The 22,468-nt window shown below is 41.4% G+C and overlaps 1 protein-coding gene across 4 annotated transcripts in view; it reads right to left on the reverse strand.

Moving 5' to 3' along the window:
• PTPRR (protein tyrosine phosphatase receptor type R) overlaps positions 1 to 22,468 on the reverse strand; it is a 214,768-nt gene that overhangs the window by 76,722 nt on the left and 115,578 nt on the right. For all 4 annotated transcript variants that reach the window (XM_054026423.1, XM_054026441.1, XM_054026449.1 and 1 more), the window contains one exon: positions 16,396 to 16,658. In XM_054026423.1, the coding sequence (XP_053882398.1) occupies positions 16,396 to 16,658 (263 nt within the window). The remainder of the gene's footprint in view (positions 1 to 16,395; positions 16,659 to 22,468) is intronic.

The raw sequence follows: 22,468 nt of genomic DNA on the forward strand, positions 1-22,468 counted from the left end.
TGGCACTGCAGTTTCCTGTGTACAAGCTAAAACCAGTAGCAACTAGAGTAACAAGAATAAACGCAAGATAAGAGATCTGGCACTACAGTAAAAGTATGTTAAAAATTCCTGTCTAAGAAAGCCTAAAAAGGCAAATACAAATACTAGCCCAGGCATTTGTGTCTTGCAGCTAGACTGAACATTTACTTCTCTTCTTTCAAGAGAATCTGAAGTTGCAATCAGTGAAACTGTTCTGAATATTAGGTGGGCTAATTTGCCTGGATTGTCTGGTCCCAGAAACAAATGTCACCAGCTATGAAAATTTCCTACTTTGCAGGAAAGATGGAGGACATCTGGGATAGTACCAGCTGCCTAAGGAACAGCAGAGTTAGGGAGGGGAAGTGCACCATCTATTCTAGCTGAGTTTAGACCAATCTGGCAAGAGGCATTCAAGACAATGGGAGAAAGTCCATGAGGCACTCAGGTGTTGGATGCGGTCTAAAGACCTAGATTATGATAGGTAGATGTCATCGTAAACAATGGATTCACCCCTCATGGAATAGTCTTATAGACTGGAATATAGATGAAGCCATCAGGGTTCTATAACTACTATTCTAAAAATCTATATAACTTAAATACTATGAAAAGGGGCAGGGGAATATAAATATTTAGACAAATAGATTACTCTTGTCTTCCAAAACAAAACAACAAATCCTTCCCCACTTCCATGAAATCTTTTGTTCTTCACTAAGGATTTCCTCCCAAGGAATTTCCAGTCACCTAGATCTTCTCTCTTCCATTTCAGACTCTTATACAAAGAACTAACCTAAATCAACTATCCAACAGAGCTTCCAGTTATTTACATCTCTCAATGCTGTTTCAGATAGCTTCAACCACATATGCTGGATGCCTCTATTGAAATAATCAGCAGAGAAATAAAAATTGATATTTAAATGGTCATTCTTAGGTTGGCATCTGAGTTGATATCCCATTGAGATAAATGGGGTAGTTCAGACTCATTCAAATTCTTGTCCTCTCCATAAAGTCCAAGTAAACAGGCTTTGCAGAAGGATTTGGAGTGGACAGAATTTTCTCTTCAGCCTGAAGCCAAAGGTTAGGGGATCTGCACAGCTATTCCTTGGCCAGACTGAAGGCCTTGTACTCAGCTAGAGTATGATCCAAAGTCCACTGAAAGTCATGGGAGTCTTTCCAATGGTCTTTAGATTAAGCCCCCAGTGCTTCTTGAGTCAGATGCATTCATGCCTGCCCACAATTTAAACCTAGATTGCTACTGATACATTATTTAAAATCTATGGGCTGTCAGACCAACAACTGGTAAACAAACTAAGGCCCAGTTGCTGCAAGGAGATCCATGTAAGCAGACCCCTGTGTCTGCTTGGGAGCTCTATTACAGTCAATGAGGCTCTGCATGGGGAAACCTGAAAACACCCCATTGTTGGATTGGGGCTTAAAGTACTAAATGCCCCTTGTTTGAAAGGTGCCATGCAGCAGATCTACACAGGTCACTATTGGGCGAATACAGCACATAACACATTTTGGAGGCACTATCGAATCATGAGCCTATGTCCTAAACAGGAAAATGAATTTAAGCCTTTTTTGGAAAAGCTTGCAGACTCCTTAAGTTATACACATACACGATACTAATGCTTAGCACCTGTATAATACTTTACAAACATTCTTATTTTAATCCTTGCAATACTCCTGTACGGTAGGTATGCCTACAGATAGGAACATGGAAATGGAGAATTTATGTGGCTTATCCAGGGCTACACAGTGAGTCAATGGCAGAGATGGGACTGGAAATCAGGATTTTCTGGCTCCTATCTCAAACTCAGTTTATTAGTCCTTGCTGCTTCTCTAATTCCTTTTGATAGGGCAAGGTGTCATTTCTGTATCTCTTCTAACATGTTCTCCAGCTAATTCTTTTGGGTTGCCACATAGTTCTGCTTTTACATCAACATTTTCCTGGAAACAATCCCTGAGAGTTAAATTAAGAATGCCAAAAGCATATTCAGCTCAACACAATAGAGTAAATTTATCCTCCAAATCTATGCAAAGCAAGTATATTTTGGCCAGAAAATTCAAAGCCCCTTCCTGTAAATATATGAAGTTCTCATACATATGTCAGAAACTACAAACATTGGCATGTTTACAATATTCCAACTGCAAGATGCTACCCACAAAGTATTGCTTTAAGTGATTACTCACAACAGAATATTTCATTTAATGGCAGAAAATCTCAGCAACAGCTTTAGTCATAATGAGATTATGTAATAGAATAATTATATCTACAGCACCAACTGAGTTCTAATTAAAAAATCAGAACAGGACCAGAGAGAATTGCTGGATAACATTTCTTGTCTTATTAAATGGAGATTTTCTCAAACAGGTGACACTTTCTTATTTGACTTTTATTATATTAATGTAGCAAACAAGAGCATCATTTTTTTTACCCTCCCTTAAGTGTTTCTAACTACTGGGTCACGATAGTTACTAGTTAATATATAAGGTCAATTTGGTATACTGTATCACTAATGTATTGATTCTTTTGAAAGGAGATTGCTCTTCAAGTTCCAGAATACCTGCCAGGACTATATGTAAAACAAGTACCAGCTTGTACAGCTAATGCTTATCACCCACAAGATGGCTGCCAAGGGGGAGATAATGAATAAGGATGGTCAGATACTGTAATTTCATTTTTGTACCTATGTAAAATAACTGAAAAGGAGCAGATCTGTCAAAATTAACACAGGACTTGCCATAGCAGATCAGACAAGTGGTCCATCTAGTCCAGTAGCCTCTCTCTGACAGCAATGAGTACCAGATATTTCAGACGAAGGTGAAAAAAAAAACCCTGCAGTGGGCAGTTATGGAATAACTTGCCCCCCAGGGAAATTTTTTTACTAAGCCTATCAGTTTATGCTCTAAAACATGAAGGCTGTAGCACCCAGCCCTAATGGAGCTCTCCTTGGCTGGACACTCAGCAGAGTGCTGTCTCTGGGACTCACACACTGTGCCCGTGAGCACTTAGTCTGAGTAGGCTGCAAGCCTGTCTCTCCCCTGAGCCTCTCTGGCACATTTCCTGTGCACAGGAACACTGTCTGTTACCTCTTCATGGGAATGTGGCCCTGTGGCCTGAGGTCCCCAGGACCAGTGCTGATTCTCCCAGACTTCCCAATGGCTTGAGCACACTCTTTAGATTAGATTATAGATTATAGGACTGGAAGGGACCTCGAGAGGTCATCGAGTCCAGTCCCCTGCTCGCATGGCAGGACCAAATACTGTCTAGACCATCCCTGATAGACATTTATCTAACCTACTCTTAAATATCTCCAGAGACGGAGATTCCACAACCTCCCTAGGCAATTTGTTCCAGTGTTTAACCACCCTGACAGTTAGGAACTTTTTCCTAATGTCCAACCTAGACCTCCCTTGCTGCAGTTTAAACCCATTGTTTCTGGTTCTATCCTTAGAGGCTAAGGTGAACAAGTTCTCTCCCTCCTCCTTATGACACCCTTTTAGATACCTGAAAGCTGCTATCATGTCCCCTCTCAGTCTTCTCTTTTCCAAACTAAACAAACCCAGTTCTTTCAGCCTTCCTTCATAGGTCATGTTCTCAAGACCTTTAATCATTCTTGTTGCTCTTCTTTGGACCCTTTCCAATTTCTCCACATCTTTTTTAAAATGCGGCGCCCAGAACTGGACACAATACTCCAGCTGAGGCCTAACCAGAGCAGAGTAGAGCGGAAGAATGACTTCTCGTGTCTTGCTCACAACACACCTGTTAATGCATCCCAGAATCATGTTTGCTTTTTTTGCAACAGCATCACACTGTTGACTCATATTTAGCTTGTGGTCCACTATAACCCCTAGATCCCTTTCTGCCGTACTCCTTCCTAGACAGTCTTTTCCCATTCTGTATGTGTGAAATTGATTTTTCCTTCCTAAGTGGAGCACTTTGCATTTGTCTTTGTTAAACTTCATCCTGTTTAACTCAGACCATTTTTCCAATTTGTCCAGATCATTTTGAATTATGACCCTGTCCTCCAAAGTAGTTGCAATCCCTCCCAGTTTGGTATCATCCGCAAACTTAATAAGCGTACTTTCTATGCCAATATCTAAGTCGTTGATGAAGATATTGAACAGAGCCGGTCCCAAAACAGACCCCTGCGGAATCCCACTCGTTACGCCTTTCCAGCAGGATTGGGAACCATTAATAACAACTCTCTGAGTACGGTTATCCAGCCAGTTATGCACCCACCTTATAGTAGCCCCATCTAATTTGTATTTGCCTAGTTTATCGATAAGAATATCATGCGAGACCGTATCAAATGCCTTACTAAAGTCTAGGTATACCACATCCACCGCTTCACCCTTATCCACAAGGCTCGTTATCCTATCAAAGAAAGCTATCAGATTGGTTTGACATGATTTGTTCTTCACAAATCCATGCTGGCTGTTCCCTATCACCTTACCACCTTCCAAGTGTTTGCAGATGATTTTCTTAATTACTTGCTCCATTATCTTCCCTGGCACAGAAGTTAAACTAACTGGTCTGTAGTTACCTGGGTTGTTTTTATTTCCCTTTTTATAGATGGGCACTATATTTGCCCTTTTCCAGTCTTCTGGAATCTCTCCCGTCTCCCATGACTTTCCAAAGATAATAGCTAGAGGCTCAGATACCTCCTCTATTAGCTCCTTGAGTATTCTAGGATGCATTTCATCAGGCCCGGGTGACTTGCAGGCATCTAACTTTTCTAAGTGATTTTTAACTTGTTCTTTTTTTATTTTATCCGCTAAACCTACCCCCTTCCCATTAGCATTCACTATGTTAGGCATTCCTTCAGACTTCTCGGTGAAGACCGAAACAAAGAAGTCATTAAGCATCTCTGCCATTTCCAAGTTTCCTGTTACTGTTTCTCCCTCTTCACTAAGCAGTGGGCCTACCCTGTCTTTGGTCTTCCTCTTGCTTCTAATGTATTGATAAAAAGTCTTCTTGTTTCCTTTTATTCCCGTAGCTAGTTTGAGCTCATTTTGTGCCTTTGCCTTTCTAATCTTGCCCCTGCATTCCTGTGTTGTTTGCCTATATTCATCCTTTGTAATCTGTCCTAGTTTCCATTTTTTATATGACTCCTTTTTATTTTTTAGATCGTGCAAGATCAGAGCTCCAATCTTGTGGGAACTCTAGGTTTACAGTTCTCTTTTCAGAGACACATATTAGTGAAGCAAATGGAGACAGAGGCGGTATAAAGTTTTGTAAACTTAATCACTCTTTACTTTAGCTAGCACAAAAATATACAGATCTAGATAAAACAATAAAAAACACCTATACCTATTTCCCTGCTTCAGTTTCCTCACCATTCTTGAACTTTATTTGGGCTTAGGTCAGTTTCCTCTGAGATGTCCAGGATCTCTCTCTCTGGCTTCCCTTCCAAATCACTAGTCTCTCTCTCTCTCTCCTGTGGAGCCAGTTTCCTTCTTCCTCAGCTGGTCAAATAGTTAAAAGGTTAACAATCCTCCCTTCTACATAAGCTTGGCAACTCTCTGCCTCTCTCCTGCCCAAGCTTCCTGTCAATGAGTCCCCTCTGAGTTCCCTCTCACGGTATGTCTTCACTGCTCAGTTAAAGTGGGCTCTTACCCAGGTTTCAGCCCAAACCCCCTTACCAGCCACACAGAAAAACTTTTGACCTATGTTCCTGGAGATGTCGGTTAGAACTCGAGCTATGCTTTGAACTTGGGCTAGAACCTACCCATTTTGCAGTGATAAATCACTTGAGTGCTGATCGTCCTCCAATTACTTCCTACAAATCGCCCCCAAAGGACAGACAAGTTCTCCCATAACGGACACAACTGACTGGGTAAGAATCCTTGAACATCTCAGTACAAGGAACCATGGACTATCCCACCAGGTGCACACAGGTGCATGGAGAAACAGTGAGGACACAGTAATGTGGGTGGGATGTTGCTATGGGGATCCTCACACCTGAGTAAGGCTAACCTGGGCCAATCATCTGGGTTAACTCTGTAGAACAGACATATCCTCAGGCTCCGTGGCCTCTAAAGCCCAGAATTAACAGCTGATTTCTTTGTTCTCCCATTTGGGGATTTTCCACTCTCCAAACTCTGCAGAGGAACTTGGACTGGCTTCCCCAGGCTTCAGCCATCCCACTGTACCAAGGTGTTCCCACTTGAATGGGAGCCATCCAGGTTTCATGACCCCCATTGTCCCTGGTGTGGGGGATATGTAACACAGTCATAGAATCATAGAATCATAGAATATCAGAGTTGGAAGGGACCTCAAGAGGTCATCTAGTCCAACCCCCTGCTCAAAGCAGGACCAATTCCCAGCTAAATCATCCCAGCCAGGGCTTTGTCAAGCCGGGCCTTAAAAACCTCCAAGGAAGGAGACTCCACCACCTCCCTAGGTAACGCATTCCAGTGTTTCACCACCCTCCTAGTGAAATAGTTTTTCCTGATATCCAACCTGGACCTCCCCCACCGCAACTTGAGACCATTGCTCCTTGTTCTGTCATCTGCCACCACTGAGAACAGCCGAGCTCCATCCTCTTTGGAACCCCCCTTCAGGTAGTTGAAGGCTGCTATCAAATCCCCCCTCATTCTTCTCTTCTGGAGACTAAACAATCCCAGTTCTCTCAGCCTCTCCTCATAAGTCATGTGCTCCAGACCCCTAATCATTTTTGTTGCCCTCCGCTGGACTCTTTCCAATTTTTCCACATCCTTCTTGTAGTGTGGGGCCCAAAACTGGACACAGTATTCCAGATGAGGCCTCACCAATGTCGAATAAAGGGGAAGGATCACGTTCCTCGATCTGCTGGCAGCACATGGCTCACTCCACATACAGTGAATGATAGAGAAATTTCATAAGATCAATCAGAATTCATAAGTTGTACACAGACTCCCCAAATCATCACAAGGGTGTATGTCCTTCATATTATATATTTATCCCCAACAATATAATCCTTTCTAATATAAGTGTGGTTGTTCTCATTATCCACATATGTCAAGTCCTCTTTTGTATCTTCCTGTTCTCTTGCCCTCAATTTTATCTTGTGGCAGTAAGTTCTAACATAGGTTACTTATAAATTGTATGAAAAAGCAGTTTCCTTTAAAATATGCTGCCTTTCAATTCCATCACAATATCCCCTTATTTTTGTATTATGAGAAAAGGGGAACAGAAGTGCCCACCCTGTTCTTCATCCCACTCATTATTTTAATCACCATTTAAATAGGTAACCACCATCTCCTCCACTGACCATATGCCAAATATAGAAATATATGTATTTGTTCAAACTGGAGAAGAGAGTACACCTATTAAGTTACAGAGACTGTCATAATGATAATGACAGCCATGAGTATTTCTTAATGGTTCAACGCCTGTCATTCATGACATGCTGTTTTATCTTATTGCTCTGATTCTTGGCACAAGCTTAACATCACACAAGGTTTTTCCTCCACAATCAGAGTTCAGTCCAGCATTCTGCTCAAATTCACCATACCCACACATTATGTTATCTGGGGTTCTGTTTGATGCAGTTTTAGAGGTCATCTTTCCTCCTCTTAGATCTTGGAGTTTACTTTTTCTTATAATACTCGACATTCTGGTGCTTGCTGTGATTTTCACTGGAGATGACAGACTGAGACGTCACATGGCCTTCTTTGTAGTGCCCAGTGACTATTTTAACAGAGGTTTTCACAGTGCAGAGTTCAGCATATAAAGTCCATTGGAAGTCCTCCCCCCTTTGCAGTGGATTCTAAGTGGCTTGTCTTAATTTAGCATATATTTGAACCCTAGCAATGATTCCTCACAGTTACAGATAAAGGTAATTATTGATGTTTCGATTGACTGGCAGTTTCAAAAAATTGGAAAGAAAAATTGGTTTGTGTTGAACTGAACCCCCAAATTCCTCCCTTCCCACCCCCATTTCAGCAAATCAAAAAAGGGCATTCCAGGTTGAACAAAACATGTAATTTGACCTGAAACGTTTTGTTTCCAGGCACTTTTAAAAGACTAGATTCACAAAATGGCCAGAGGCCACCCACCTCATAACTTTTAGCCTAATGGCCAGGACACTTAATTGGGATGGGGGACAGCCAGGTTTGAATCCGCACTTTGATGCAAGCATCTGAACCCAGGTGTCCCCCGTCCCAGGCGTTAGGCTATTCTGGGGTGGGTCTCTCTCAAGCTCTCCTGTTGAAGCTGTTCCACTTTATATAAATAATTAAATATTCATTGAAGCAGGGTCTTGAATTTGGGTCTCCCCCTCCCAGGTTAATGTCCTATTACCAGGCCATAGAGTCATTCTCACTCTCTCTGGCCCAATGGCTATTCAAGTATTTTATACAAAGTTGAACAGCTTCATTAGGAGAGATGGAGTGAGACCCACTCAGTATACCCTATAACACAGTGCTTGGGGAACTCTCCTGGGAAGGAGGAGACTTGGGTTTAAATCCCTGCACCAGAGCAGGGATTCAAACCAGGGTCTCCCACATCCCAGGTGAGTGCCCTAACCACTGGGCTAAAAGTTACAAGTCAGAGCCTCCTCCTTATACAAAGCAACAGAGGGTCCTGTGGCACCTTTGAGACTAACAGTCAGAAGGAGACAGTCACAGGCCACACTGCTCACAAAGCTGTGCTGACTGGTAGCAAAGCAGTACGCCCCAAAAGGAGGGACAGAAGGTAGGCCTCACTAAGGGGTAATAGACTCTGATAGACCAAGCTCAATCCTGAAAGACAGGCCACCTTTGCCTTTATTTCTTTTCATCCAGAATCTCCTCTCTCATAAGGGAAAAAGAGGAGAGAGGGACTTTCTTTTGCCTGTTTGATTCAGAGAACTCCCTCATGTGTTGCGAACTAAGGGGAAAGAGAGTATAAATGATCAACAGTGAGGCCGGGGGGTTGGGGATCAAGGGAGCCCCTACCCGCCCCCTCCACCCCCCAGCAAATTCTAAATTCTCATTTTTACTCTTCATTTCACATACCTGTCGTATGTTCCCTCAATTCGCTGGGCTGTATTCTCCCTTGCACTGCATCTTGTTGTATTTATTTGCACTTGAGAAAAGTACGTGCAAAGTGGGTCTAAAATACCACCAGCTCAGAAGGATGGTGCTTTACAGCCGCTTTGCACGTGAGAAAATGCCTGCACAAACTGCAGAGCAGTGGAGGATCTAGCCTGTTTTGTTTCCAAAGCAATAATCACATTGGAGATTGCATGTGGATGTCATTGTTTAGAATGGTCACAGCATTAGTAGGTGGAAAATCTTTGTAGCTATTTTGGTGCTGGAATATAAGTGCATGAAGAGACTTTAGAAATAATAATTTGTAGATTCTACAACACTTCTTAGTTGTCAGGACCATTATTTCTATCTTTCCCAGCATTTGTGTGTGTGAAATATTTAACTGAATTTGTTTGAACAAATCCAGGTTATCCCTATAATACCCCTGTATTATTTAGCTTAGATGCCACGTTACAAAAACTTGGAATGATAATCGTAATAATAATTGGAGTTTCCCACACCTGAGCCATTCTTTTTAAGTGAAAAATCTGAGGAACTGTCCCAGATTGAGGTGTTAATACATGAGGTTTTGGAACAAATTGATACCTTAAAAAAAAAAAAAAACCAGTAATAAGTCAGTAGGACCAGATGGTATTCACCCAAGAGTTCTGAAGGAATTTTAATATGAAATTGCAGAACTACTAACTGTGGTATGTAATCTATCACTAAATCAACTTCTTTATCAGATGACTGGGGGATAGCTAATGTAATGTCAATTTTTTAAAAAAAGGGTCGAGAGGTGATCCTGGCATTTACAACTTCAGTACCGGCAACTGATTGGAACTATAGTAAAAACAGAATTATCCGACACGTAGATGAACATGATTTGTTGGGAAAGAGTCAACACAGCTTTTGTAAAGGGAAATCATGCCTCACCAATCCACTAGAATTCTTCGAGGGGGTCCACAAACTTGTGGACCAGGGTGATCTAGAGGATATAGTGTACTTGGACTTTCAGAAAGCCCTTGACAAGGTTCCTCACCAAAGGCTCTTAAGGAAAGTAATGGGATAATAGGGAAGATCCTCTCATGGATCAGTAACTGGTTAAAAGTCAGGGAAAAGAGGGTAGGAATAAATTGTCAGTTTCAACAATGGAGAGAGGTAAGTAGTGGTGTCCCTCAGGGATCTGTACTGAGACCAGTGCTGTTCAACATATTCATAAATTATCTCAAAAAAGGGGTAAACAGCGATGTGGCAAAATTTGCAGACAATACAAAATTACTCAAGATAATTAAGTCCAAAGAAGACTGTGGAGAGTTACAAAGAGATCTCACAAAACATGGGTCACTGGACCAGAAAATGGCAGATGAAATTCAATGTTGATAAATGCAAAGTAATGCACATGGGAAAACATAATCCCAACTATACATACAAAATGATGGAGTCTAAATTATCTGTTCCCACTCACAAAAGAGATCTTGGAGTCCTCGTGGATAGTTCTCTAAAAACATCTACTCAGCAGCAGTAAAGAAAGCTAAGAGAATGTTAGGAACCATTAGGGAAGGGATAGATAAAAAGACAGAAAATATCATAATGCCACTATGTGAATTCACAGTATGCCCATATCTTGAATACTGCATGCAGTGCTCTTCACCAAATCTCAAAAAAGATATTTTAGAATTGGAAAAAGTACAGAGAATGGCAACAAAAATTATTAGGGGTATGGAACAGCTTCCATATAAGGGGGGATTAGAAAGACTGGGACTGATCATCTTGGAAAAGAAATGACGGGACGGGGAGGTGATATAATAGAGGTCTATAAAATCATAAATGGTATGGAGAAAGTGAACAAGGAACTGTTATTTACCTCTTCACATAATACATGAACTAGGGGTCACCCAATGAAATTAATAGGCAGCAGGTTTAAAACAAACAAAAGGAAGCACATCTATACACAACTCAGTCAACCAGTGAAATTCATTGCCGGGGATGTTGTGAAGGCTAAAACTAGAAATGGGTTAAAAAAAAGAATTAGATAAGTTCATGGAGGCTAGGTCCATCAATGGCTATTAGACAAGATGGTCAGGGATGCACCCCATGCTCCGGGAGTCACTAGCTGCCAGAAGCTGGGAGTGGACAACAGGGGATGCCCTGTTCTGTTCATTCCCTCTGAAGCACCTGGCATTGACCGCTGTCAGAGGATAGGATAATGGGCTAGATGGATCATTGGTCTGACCCAGTATGCCTGTTCTTATATTCTAATAATAGATGGATAAAGGAGTAATTCCACTAGTAAACCATATGCATGATTTGCTGGTGTGGTAACTTATCTCCTTTACTCCTTTTGTAATGGACACCCAGCACTTTTGCATTTTAACTTGTTAATAACTCTAATAGGGTTTTCAGTGCTTTACTGAATGCACAAATGCATGTGAGTGCGGTGTAGAGGACCTGCTTGTTTGCCAACTCCTGGGGAGATCTGTACAAAGGAGGATCTTGCTGCACCAATGGAATGAGCCATCACTTGTGCACAGTTCTGGAAAAACATCTAGTTTGTGACTGGGACAAGAAAAGAAGAAGTGCTTATCTAGTCAGACTACAATTTAAAATACCAAATCACTATCCATCAGATTCTGATTTTGGTTACAATGTGTAAATCAGATTAACTCTGGACTAGCTGAGATCAAAATTAGGCCTGACCCTTTAGTTGGAAAAATATTGGTTTGCAGCCCAATTCATAAGAGTTTAAATAGAAAAATAAATGACCATGCAGCATGCAATATGACAGAAGAGAAAGTGTAAGCCCCAAGGAACTATTGCAGGGCCTCACAGGAGACATATATTGGAGAATATTAGTTCTCCTGCTTGTTGGGTCAGTAATGGGACCAGGCATTCTGCCAGTATAATAGGTCTTTGTCACTTAGGGAAACAAGGGAATGCCAGCAAACAGCAATTTTCAAGCATCCTCTGCTGAATAATTTAGAAGATTCTAAAAGGTCTTGAAGAAGACCCTTCACCTTTCCTAGCCAAGAATCACTAAATAACCAGAATGAAAAAAGGGATCAAGAAACATAGCTTAGATGAAGCCCGTCTATCATCTATGCCATTCACGTATATCTTTAACCACCATCTCTTCCATGGGGCAAACATTTACTATATGCCAAATATAGAAAGACATCTTTCTATTAATACTAGAGAAAAGAATTCACCTATTGAGTTACAGTGCCTGTTATGGTCATGATAGCCTTGCCATGCAGCCTTTCCTCAAAAGTAGAACAAACGTTGAAATGGAACACTTTAGCTAACATTCCGCTGAATGAGTATTTCAAGATCCACTTCAGTGAAATAGGGAGCTGCTCAAAGGGACACTTGAAAACCTTCAGCTAAAAGTGATCCAGGACAAGAACCCAAAGCTGGGCAACTGAAAGGGCTGCAGAAAGAAACGTGCCCAATCTTTTCTTTTTCCTACTCAGGAATGAAACCCAAGATACATTGCAATCTTTTCTTCTTCCTATAGATGTCACTCTCCCATCGTCCAACAACTTGTCTGCGACAAAGCCCGTAGTTCAGATATAAGTAACTCTCATATCACGCAAGTTTTGATCTTTCTTTAAAGTGAGCTCTGTTACAAAGGGTTCCTAATAAACAATGGTAGTTTCAGGATATATAGCTGGTAATGAAGGCTGAGGTTTGGTGTGATTTTGATAAATTCCGTTAGCAGGAAATAAAGCCTTATTCTCCCCACAAAAATTAAAGTCATGCAAGTATTTCATCTCTCTTCCCTATTTTACCACTACTGCTACAGATGGACCAAAAATTTGGGATCATGATGGTATCAGGAAGGCAATCAGACTTCTTCTCAACTGCCTTAATCATGGTATTACAGTCCCAGAGTATGTGTTGCATACAGGGCCAGTGCAAGGAAATTTCGCGCCGTAGGCGAAACTTCCACCTTGCGCCCCCCCCAGCTAACCCCACCCCCCCGCGGCAGCTAACCCAGGCCCCCCCCCCCCCCCGCAGCAGCAACCCCCCTCCACGGCAGCTAATCCAGCCCGGAGAGACTTCCCCCCCCCCCCCCCCCCCGTGGCAGCTAACCCCGCCTGTGGAGCCCACCCCAGCTCATCTCGGCTCCTCCTCCTCTGCTGAGCACGCTGGCACCACTCTAATTCTCCTCCCCTCGCAGGCTTGCGGCGCCGATTGGAGGAGACTTAGAGCGGGGCTGTGTGCTCAGTGGAGGAGGCAGAGTGGAGGTGATCTGGGGCGGCGAGCGGTTCCCCTGTGCGCGCCCCCCCCATTACTGTGGGCGGCCCTCCCCATGCGCCCCCTGTCCCAGCTCACCTCCACTCCACCTCCTCACCTGAGCGGGCTTCTAGACGCCCCCAACCACTAGGCGCCCTAGGCGGCCGCCTAGTTTGCCTAAATGGTTGCACCGGCCCTGGTTGCATATATTTTATTAGAGACATTAAATATGTCTGATAAATGCAAATGTTAGCTGCGGAGCCTATTGGGAAAACCCTTTATTATATAAAATGGTAAGCAAGATTCTTGCTAGAGAAAGAGGCAGCAAAAGATGTGCAAAGAATCTACTGAATCATTCATAAACAAAATATATTTTAAGAAGCTGGACAAATCACAGAATTATTTCAGTGATACATCAATAGCAGTAACTGTGAACATTGTTTGCTTCTGTACCAAATGTCTCCATTCTTGTTAAAAAAAGGAGAGATTTAGAGAGCCAAACCCTGACCTGGCACAGCTCTGCAGTCCAGCTGGGACACCCGGTCAAGGCTAGGTAGGAAAAGGTTTTCCCATCCAGTGAGAATTTTTGAGATTTCTAAAGATTTGCCTGTCCCAGATCTTGACAAAAAGTCAAAATCTTGAAAATTTTCACAAACCAAAAATCCGACCAACCAACCAAGTAAATAAATAAAAGGTTCCAATCAATGGAAACTTTTCAATTTCAAAAATGTTTCATTTGATTTCAGTGGGTTTTTTTTTTTTTCACCTTTTCGGTCTAAATTTACTAAAAGTTTGAAACGAAAAGTCACTTTGACTCAAAAAACTGCATCTTTCTAGTTTGAAAATGTCACCATGTCCCATGTTACCAATTTCAAAGCTTTTTTTACCCCCTCCCTCCTTCTGAGTTGGGAGATCTGCCAAAACCAACCCTGTTTCATAAGGTGTTTTAGTTTTGATGAATTGGCATTTTTTGGGCAAAAAACAATTTGTCGAAAAATTCCCCAGCAGCTTTACATAGAATGGTACACCTGTGTGAGTGGGGAGCCCTGCAGGCAGAAGGCATAGTGCTTCTCTGCGATTGCCCAACCTCTATTCCCTCCTCAAGAGGTGGAGTCACAGATTCCCCCCTTGCTGCCAAATATGGCAATGGGGTCACCCATTTGATGAGTGATATCAAGGGAGAGGGCATTGTACCCCTGACATTGCTGTTATGGGGGCAGAACAAGCCTTCCTGGCTGGATGATGTTGATTAGTTATACTGCGGTCATGCCTAAGGAACCCAGACAAGGATTAGGGCCCCCTCGTACACCATGAAGACAGTCCCTACCCTAGAGAGTTCACAAACTGGGATTTGAATAATACACAGCCAGTGAATAATACACAGCCAGACAAAAAAGAGGGAGAACAAGGTAATAGCAGAGAGCAGTGCAAGGCCAAACAAAAGAAAGCCAAAGCATTAGGCACACCCTACATGGTGCCTCCATGTTGCAACCCCCATGCCATGGCACTGCCCCCGTGTTGTGGTCTATTTGGGGTAGAGAGGTTTCAGAGTCGATGGGGCAGTTCTCTGAACTTTTGTTTTAGCCTGTTTGCATACCCAAAAGGTATTAGTTGCCCTCAGACGCCAATGCCCACTAAGGCTTTGCGGGATGCAAATGAAAGGTTGGAATTGTGACCTGAGACTATGTCTACACTGCAATCAAACACACACAGCTGGCCTCTGTCAGCTGACTCGGGCTATGGATAGGGTTGCCAGGTGTCCAGTTTTCAACTGGAGCACCTGGTTGAAAAGGAATTCTGGTGGTTCCGGTCAGCACTGCTGGTGCTGCACCGCCAACCGGCCGTTAAAAGTCCGGTTGGCGGTGCAGTGAGGCTAAAGCAGGCTCCCTGCCTGCCCTGGCTCTGTGTGGCTCCCAGAAGCGGCCGGCGTTTCCCTCTGGCTCCTAGGAGAGGCATGGCTATGGAGGCTCCATGTGCTGCCCCTGTATCGAAAGCCAACTCTGCAGCTCCCATTGGGCAGGAACTGCAGCCAATGGGAGCTGCGGGGGTGGTGCCTGCAGACGGGGGCGGTGCACAGAGCCGCCTGGCTGTACCTCTGCCTAGGAGCCAGAGGGAAATGCCAGCCGCTTCTGGGAGCCGCCTAAGGTAAGTGCTGCCTGGCGCTTGCACCCTGAAACCCCTCCCATACCCCAACCCCCTGCCCCAGCCCTGAGCCCCTTTCTGCACCCAAACTCCCTCCCAGAGCCCACATCCTCTCCCTCATTCTGAACCCCCCAGCCTGGAGTTCCCTCCTAGACCCCAAACCCCTCATTTCTGGCCCCACACTAGAGCCCGCATCCCCAGCTGGAACCCTCTCCCCTCCCCCCAATACTCCAACCTCCTGCCCCAGCCCTGAGCTCCTTCCCGCATCCAAACTCCCTCCCTGAGCCTGCATCCTCTCTTGCACTCTGAATGCCCCAGCCTGGAGCCCCCTGCACCCTGAACCTCTCATTTCTGGCCTCACCCCAGAGCCTGCATCACCAGCCCAGAACCCTCACTCCCTCCCGGACCCCAATCCCCTGCCTAGCCTGGTGAAAATGACCGAGGGAGCGAGGGTGTTTGGTTTTCTGCAATCAGAAAGTTGTCAAACCTAGCTATGAGGCTGTTTAATTGGGATGTAAATGGTTTGGGCTTGGGCTGGACTCGAGCTCTGGAACCCCGTGATGGGGGAGGGTCCTAGAGCTCAGGCTCCACCCCAATCCTGAACATCGACACCGTAATTAAACGGCCTGCTAGCCCAAGCCTGAGTCAGCTGACACAGGCCAGCTGCAGGTATTTGATTGCAGTGTAGACATATCCTGAGGCAACTGAGGGTGGGATTTCTGTCTGGTGGAAAGTATGATGGGGGAGGGATTAAACAGTTCATGTGACTGATGATCAAATGTGTGACAGGATGCGAGGGGAAAGAAGTGTTGTTGCTTTGGTCGATTATTACTTCGTATTCTCCCATGTTCCTGTGTTTTAAAATGTATGTCAAAGGCACTCAGTGTGTTTGATGGGCACCTTTTAGTGCTTCTCTGAAGGAGGAGGTGCACATCAAACTATGCTGTGAGATCTTAAAATGAGACAGTAAATATTGAGTGTGCTAGGGCATAATCCTACCTTTCTTGAAGGCCCACAGGTTTCATTTTGAAAGGCGATGGACTGGCAGAGAGTGGAGGTTTGATCTCAGGAACACATTGGCCTTGGGGGTCCACTATGACATTAACAACTTTAGGAGCCTGTTCAGGTTGGACCATTCTGTTTGCTGTCTTGTACTCAGACCAAGTTGTCTGCAGGGGAATGGGTGAAAGGTGGATCTCTTGTTTTTTCTCCTTATCTTGTCGCAGTGAGAACTGAATTTTTTCCTTTAATCTGTACAGAACCTATAGAAACAGAAAGGAAAGAGTATCAATTTTTATCCCAACTACTGTGAAAACAAAGTAAAGGAAGAATTAAAAATGCCTAGGATTGATCTATATAATATCAATGATTTCTAGAAGGATTCCACAACTCATGGGCTGAAGTATTTTCAACAAAAAGGGTAAATACTGGCACACAGGTAGTAGGAGGTTTTAGAAATTCTCATTGCTAACTAACAATTATTTTTAATACAGTTACTGCAGTTGTATTATTAAAGAGATAAATAAAACATAATGGGAGATAGTTGTCACAAAAATCATTGAATGGAAAGAAATACTGGTAAACAAAGTAATTATAGAAAAGCTTCACAAAATATTAACACCAAAAATACAACAGTGCAATATATCATCTGATGCATATGAAACATCCAGACTCATCTCTCTCTAACTAATGTCCTAAATTTGTTTTAGAGTTTCAAAATACTTGTTGTTTACTCATTGCACAAAGCGCTGTACCAGAACAGAATAATTTTACAAGGTCACCTTTGCAACACTATTGTGCTATTATTTCAGCACTTCAGGTTTATTATACTTCAAAAAATCACTCCAGGATTCATTTTGACTCTAAATGTTTCAGAAATGTCACATGTTTTTGTTTGTTTCCTTGGGGAAGGTAGACAGTAGATTTCTTGTAGCTTGAGACATTTTTTAAATCTTCTCTACCAAGAAATACACAATGATCCTTAATAAAACCCAACATATGCATAATAGGTTCCACTGATTGTGGACTGGTGCCATTTGATCATTTAAAACTTGTATTTTTTTTACAATAGCCAAAATGTTAACATCTAAAAACTCCATCTAACCTGGATTCCACTATCCACTCATTGCCCCTTGGGGATCAGCTATCTATAGTAACTACTTTTCATAATGTCAAATTAATTCTGGATTCTGCTCTACTGATCTCAGTGGAGTTCCATGTCAAAGATACACTGGCTTGGCAGTGACTGTGAAGGTAACAAGGGCCCCATTTTTGACATTGCAAAGGACCCCAACACTATGTCTCTTTAGCAGCTATGGAGTTACTGCTTTTGGAAGAAGAAACAAGCTCTTCTGAGCTGCGGTTGTGTCACTTTAGATGATCCCTTCTAGCGTTTAAAAAAAAAAGAAGAAAATCTATGAAACTTACAATAAGGCAAGCACTATCATGTCCCAGTAACAACTAGGGCTGTCAAGCATTTAAAAAAAATTTAATCGTGCTGTTAAACAATAGTAGAATACCATTTATTTAAATATTTTTGGATTTTTCTACATTTTCAAATATATTGATTTCCATTACAACATAGAATACAAAGTGTACAGTGCTCAGTTTATATTTTTGATTACAAATATTTGCATTGTAAAAAAATAAGAAATAGTATTTTTCATTTCACCTCATACAAGTACTCTAGTGCAATCTCTGTCATGAAAGTTGAACATACAGATGTAGAATTATGTACAAAAAACTGCATTTAAAAACAAAAAAATTTAAAACTTTAGAGCCTACAACTCCACTCAGTCCTATTTCTTGTTCAGCCAATCGCTCAGACAAACAAGTTTGTTAACATTTGCAGGAGATAATGCTGCCTGTTTCTTGTTTACAATGTCACCTGAAAGTGAGAACAGGCATTCACATGGCACTGTTGTAGCAGGCGTCACAAGATATTTACATGCCAGATGTACTAAAGAATCATATGTCCCTTCATGTTTCAACCACCATTCCAGAGGAAGTGCATCCATGCTGATGACATGTTCTACTCAATAATCCAAAGCAGTGCCGACTGACACATCTTCATTTTCATCATCTGAGTCAGACGCCACCAGCAGAAGGGTGATTTTCTTTTTTGGTGGTTCGGGTTCTGTAGTTTCCGCATCGGAGTGTTGCTCTTTTCAGACTTGTGAAAGCATCCTCCACACCTTATCCCTCTCAGATTCTGGAAGGCACTTCAGATTCTTAAACTTTGGGTTGAGGTCTGTAGCCATCTTTAGAAATCTCACATTGGTACCTTTTTTGCATTTTGTCAAATCTGCAGTGAATGTGTTCTTAAAATGAACAACATGTGCTGGAACATCATCCGAGACTACTATAACATGAAATATATGGCAGAATGCAGGTAAAACAGAGCCGGAGACATACAATTCTCCCCCAAGGAGTCACAAATTTAATTAACACGTTATTTTTTAAACGAGCATCATCAGCACGGAAGCATGTCTTCTGGAATGTTGGCCGAAGCATGAAGGGGCATTCAAATGTTTAGCATATCTGGCATGTATATACCTTGCAATGCCGGCTACAAAATTGCCATGCGAATGCCTGTTCTCACTTTCTGGTGACGCTGTAAATCAGACGTGGGCAGCATTATCTCCCGTAAATGTAAACAAACTTGGTTGTCGGAGCGATTGGCTGAACAAGAAGTAGGACTGAGTGGACTTGTAGGCTGTAAAGTTTTGCATTGTTTTGTTTTTGAATGCAGTTATGTAACAAAAAAAAAATCTACATTTGTAAGTTGCACTTTCATGATAAAGAGATTGCATTACAGTACTTGGATGAGATGAACTGAAAAAAACTATTTCTTATTTATCATTTTTACAGTGCAAATATTTGTAATAAAAATAATATAATGTGAGCAGTGTACACTTTGTATTCTGTGTTGTAATTTAAATCAATATATTTGAAAATGTAGAAAAACATCCAAAAATATTTAATAAATTTCACTTGGTATTCTATGGTTGAACAGTGCGATGAAAACTGCAATTAGTCATGATTAATTTTTTTGAGTTAATTGCCTGAGTTAACTGCAATTAATCGACAATCCTAGTAACAACTAGACTATATTTCTTTTCTAGGTGCTATAAATAATTTAAAGCGAGTCCCAGTATCAGCAGACAAAATAAGTATATTTTTGCACTCTCCAACTCAGTGTCTTTTTCATCCTCCCAGACCTTAGGAAATCCCTCTGGCTTGCAGTGTCTACAGGGGATTCCACAAGCTTCTGAGTAATTGCGGAACATAATGTGTTGCTTCTACTTCCTTTTGCCACAAATCCAGGAACTTTTATGGTGCTTCCACTCAGTGAGGCTCCGTGAATACTCTCATTCAAGCCCCTGTGTCAGGGCCTGTCACTGCCTAGCCCTATGTGTGTGACTGGATATATCTCGTACATCCATTTTCATGGTAATATTCAAAAATTAATATTTCAGTGTGAGCTTGGAATTGTCCCATTTACGAGCAATTCACCCATTAGGCAGGCCTCAGTAACATATGTAAACACTATATTCATTTAATTGAGTTAGAGACTAAATCACATCAGTAAAGTGAGCAAGATTTGGTCCTCCTCACTTTGGAGGAAAATAGCCCTAATTGTATTACAAAACCCAACAGGTATATTGGATAAATAAATACAGATGTTTGAGATATTCTAACCACTTTCCTCCTACAAATCATTTTGGGCTTCTCTGCTTTCAGATAAATCCTAGATACTTGATTATGAGACTATCACTCTGCCATTCATGGCACAACATTTTAAATCACATATTTACATTGCTTTCTTTCAATGTGATGTCTCATTTGGAGGCACAGTCAGTTAGGTCTTTGGGGTCCATCTAGACTAGCATAATTTCCTACCTCTCTCCAATACTCTGCTATTTGACATAGAAAAAAAAAACCCAGTAAATTTAGATCCCATCCATAACAGGCTATGAAATGAGTTAAGGAACCATATTTGGTCTTCATTTAGACATGGTTTCAGCTAACACAGTCTGCCCAAACAGTGTGGATGGGGAAAAATCATATCAAAACCATGTTTAAAAAGACATTCTGGATTTTTAAAAATGGTTTTTAAAAACAGTTTGGCTCTAACAATAATAGCCAACAAAACTATGCAAATAACCAATTTAGTTACAGCCATGTTTAAAGAAAGCTTAGACTCAGTTCAAGGCTGAGCGTAGACAAGGCCTTCATGGCATAAAGTGTCTGTCCCTGTTATAGCTCACAAGAGCTAAGGAAAGGCAGTTCTCTACAGCCACCTCAGAACACTAGGATAAATGGTACACACTAACAAAGAGATACAGGATGACTGAAAAATATGAAGAAAAATCCCTAATCTTTAAAGAGCTGCTTTCTAGGACACAGTGGGACATCTTTAAATTTTGCATATATGGGGGCCCTGGTGTAGACTCACAACTCAATGAGAATGCAACTCCTCTTCCTGTCGCCTCCTTGCTTGGGTCCACATGGAGTCATGAGTAGGCCTAATCTACATACACTGAAGTTCACACCTTTTGTTTCTGCCCAGAATACCTCAAAAGAGAGCCTAACTTTCACAGGCAAATTGATTTTTAACTCATATCTTTTGTTATTTCAGTGCATGAATGTGTGTGGACACTCTTACTTCAGAATAAAAGTATATTGTTTTGATTTTGCTTAAGTCACTCAATAAAGCTTACTTAAGAAAAATTGAACAAGGCCTCCTAGAAAGAGAAACTAACCCTTGGACTGGTTAGAAATCCTTGGTTAATCTCTTACTATTCCCTCAGCAATTCTACTAAGCATTGAACATAAGATGTTACCATGATGCAGTATTTTTAAAATTAATCTCATGTTTCAAGAATAAAAAGGCCAAGTTTGGTTTTCTTTGATGTACGGGGTCATAAATTATTTGTGTATATTCCTATGATCATAGTGTTTTTGAGTATCCTGAAAATTTTGTGAAGTCTAAAAGCTGCACAAACTTTAGAACAAATGATCAGTTGTGAAAATTTTTACAGGACAAGTGAATTTCCTGTTATTCAATATTCGCCTGATTAAAGTGTTTCTAAAATTCAATCAAGTGGCAGAAAAAAACCCCACATGATTTTGGTAAGAACCATCCTGCAAAAATAATGAATGACATTTTTATAAACAACTAGGGCCAGTCAAAAAATGTTCAATCTCACAACTTACACAAAAGAGGGTCAACATTTTCTTGTCTTTTCTTTTGTGTGTGTGAAAAAAGTCATTCTGTTTTTCAAATTTCAGAATCTGAGAACTCTTGACAAGAAAAAGGGACACTTTTTTAAATCAAAAATTATCCCATTTGTTAACCAGCTCTACAAGTAACCTGTAGTCTAATAATTACCTATTTAATACCTATTTATGAATAAAGAGCACATTAAGAAATCTGGATCAATTTTGAAATACTTCGAAACAAAGAAGAGCTGAATTCATAAGAAATATTCAAAATGAATAGTTCAACCTGCTCTATCAAATATAGTATTATGTATGAAAATGGTTAGTGTAATAACAAACCATTATCTATTCAAAATAAAAATCATAGAGAGACCTGTTCGCCTTAGAATAGCATTGTTAAATAGTTACACTTAATTAGTCTGTTGCTTAATAGGTTATAAATGTTGTATGGGGCTCTCAGAAGAAATTAGTCCATAGTCTGGACTGCAGAAGAGCACCGCTGGTGGTGAATCCCTTCTGAGACACAAAGAGCACAGTTATTCTGGTGATGGGGGGTCACAGAAATAAATGGGTGGCCTGGGAGGAACAATTTATTGGTCTGAATTTAGCTCATGTAGTACTGTATTACTGTATATAGCAATACACTGCATAATAAAATATAGGCTTGATAGTTTTCTTATTGCAGTTCATTAATAAATTCCAGAGAAATTAAAAATAAAATATGTAAAGACTTTTAATGCAGTCTTCTGTCAGGGTAAAAACTGTGTAGTTAAATATCATGATTTGTAAAACCCAATTAAGAGAAAAAGCTGTACAGTTTTATAATTTCCATACTAATTCTATAGAA

This window comes from Malaclemys terrapin, chromosome 1 (genome assembly GCF_027887155.1).
Source record: "Malaclemys terrapin pileata isolate rMalTer1 chromosome 1, rMalTer1.hap1, whole genome shotgun sequence".
NCBI classification, from domain to species: Eukaryota; Metazoa; Chordata; order Testudines; family Emydidae; genus Malaclemys; species Malaclemys terrapin.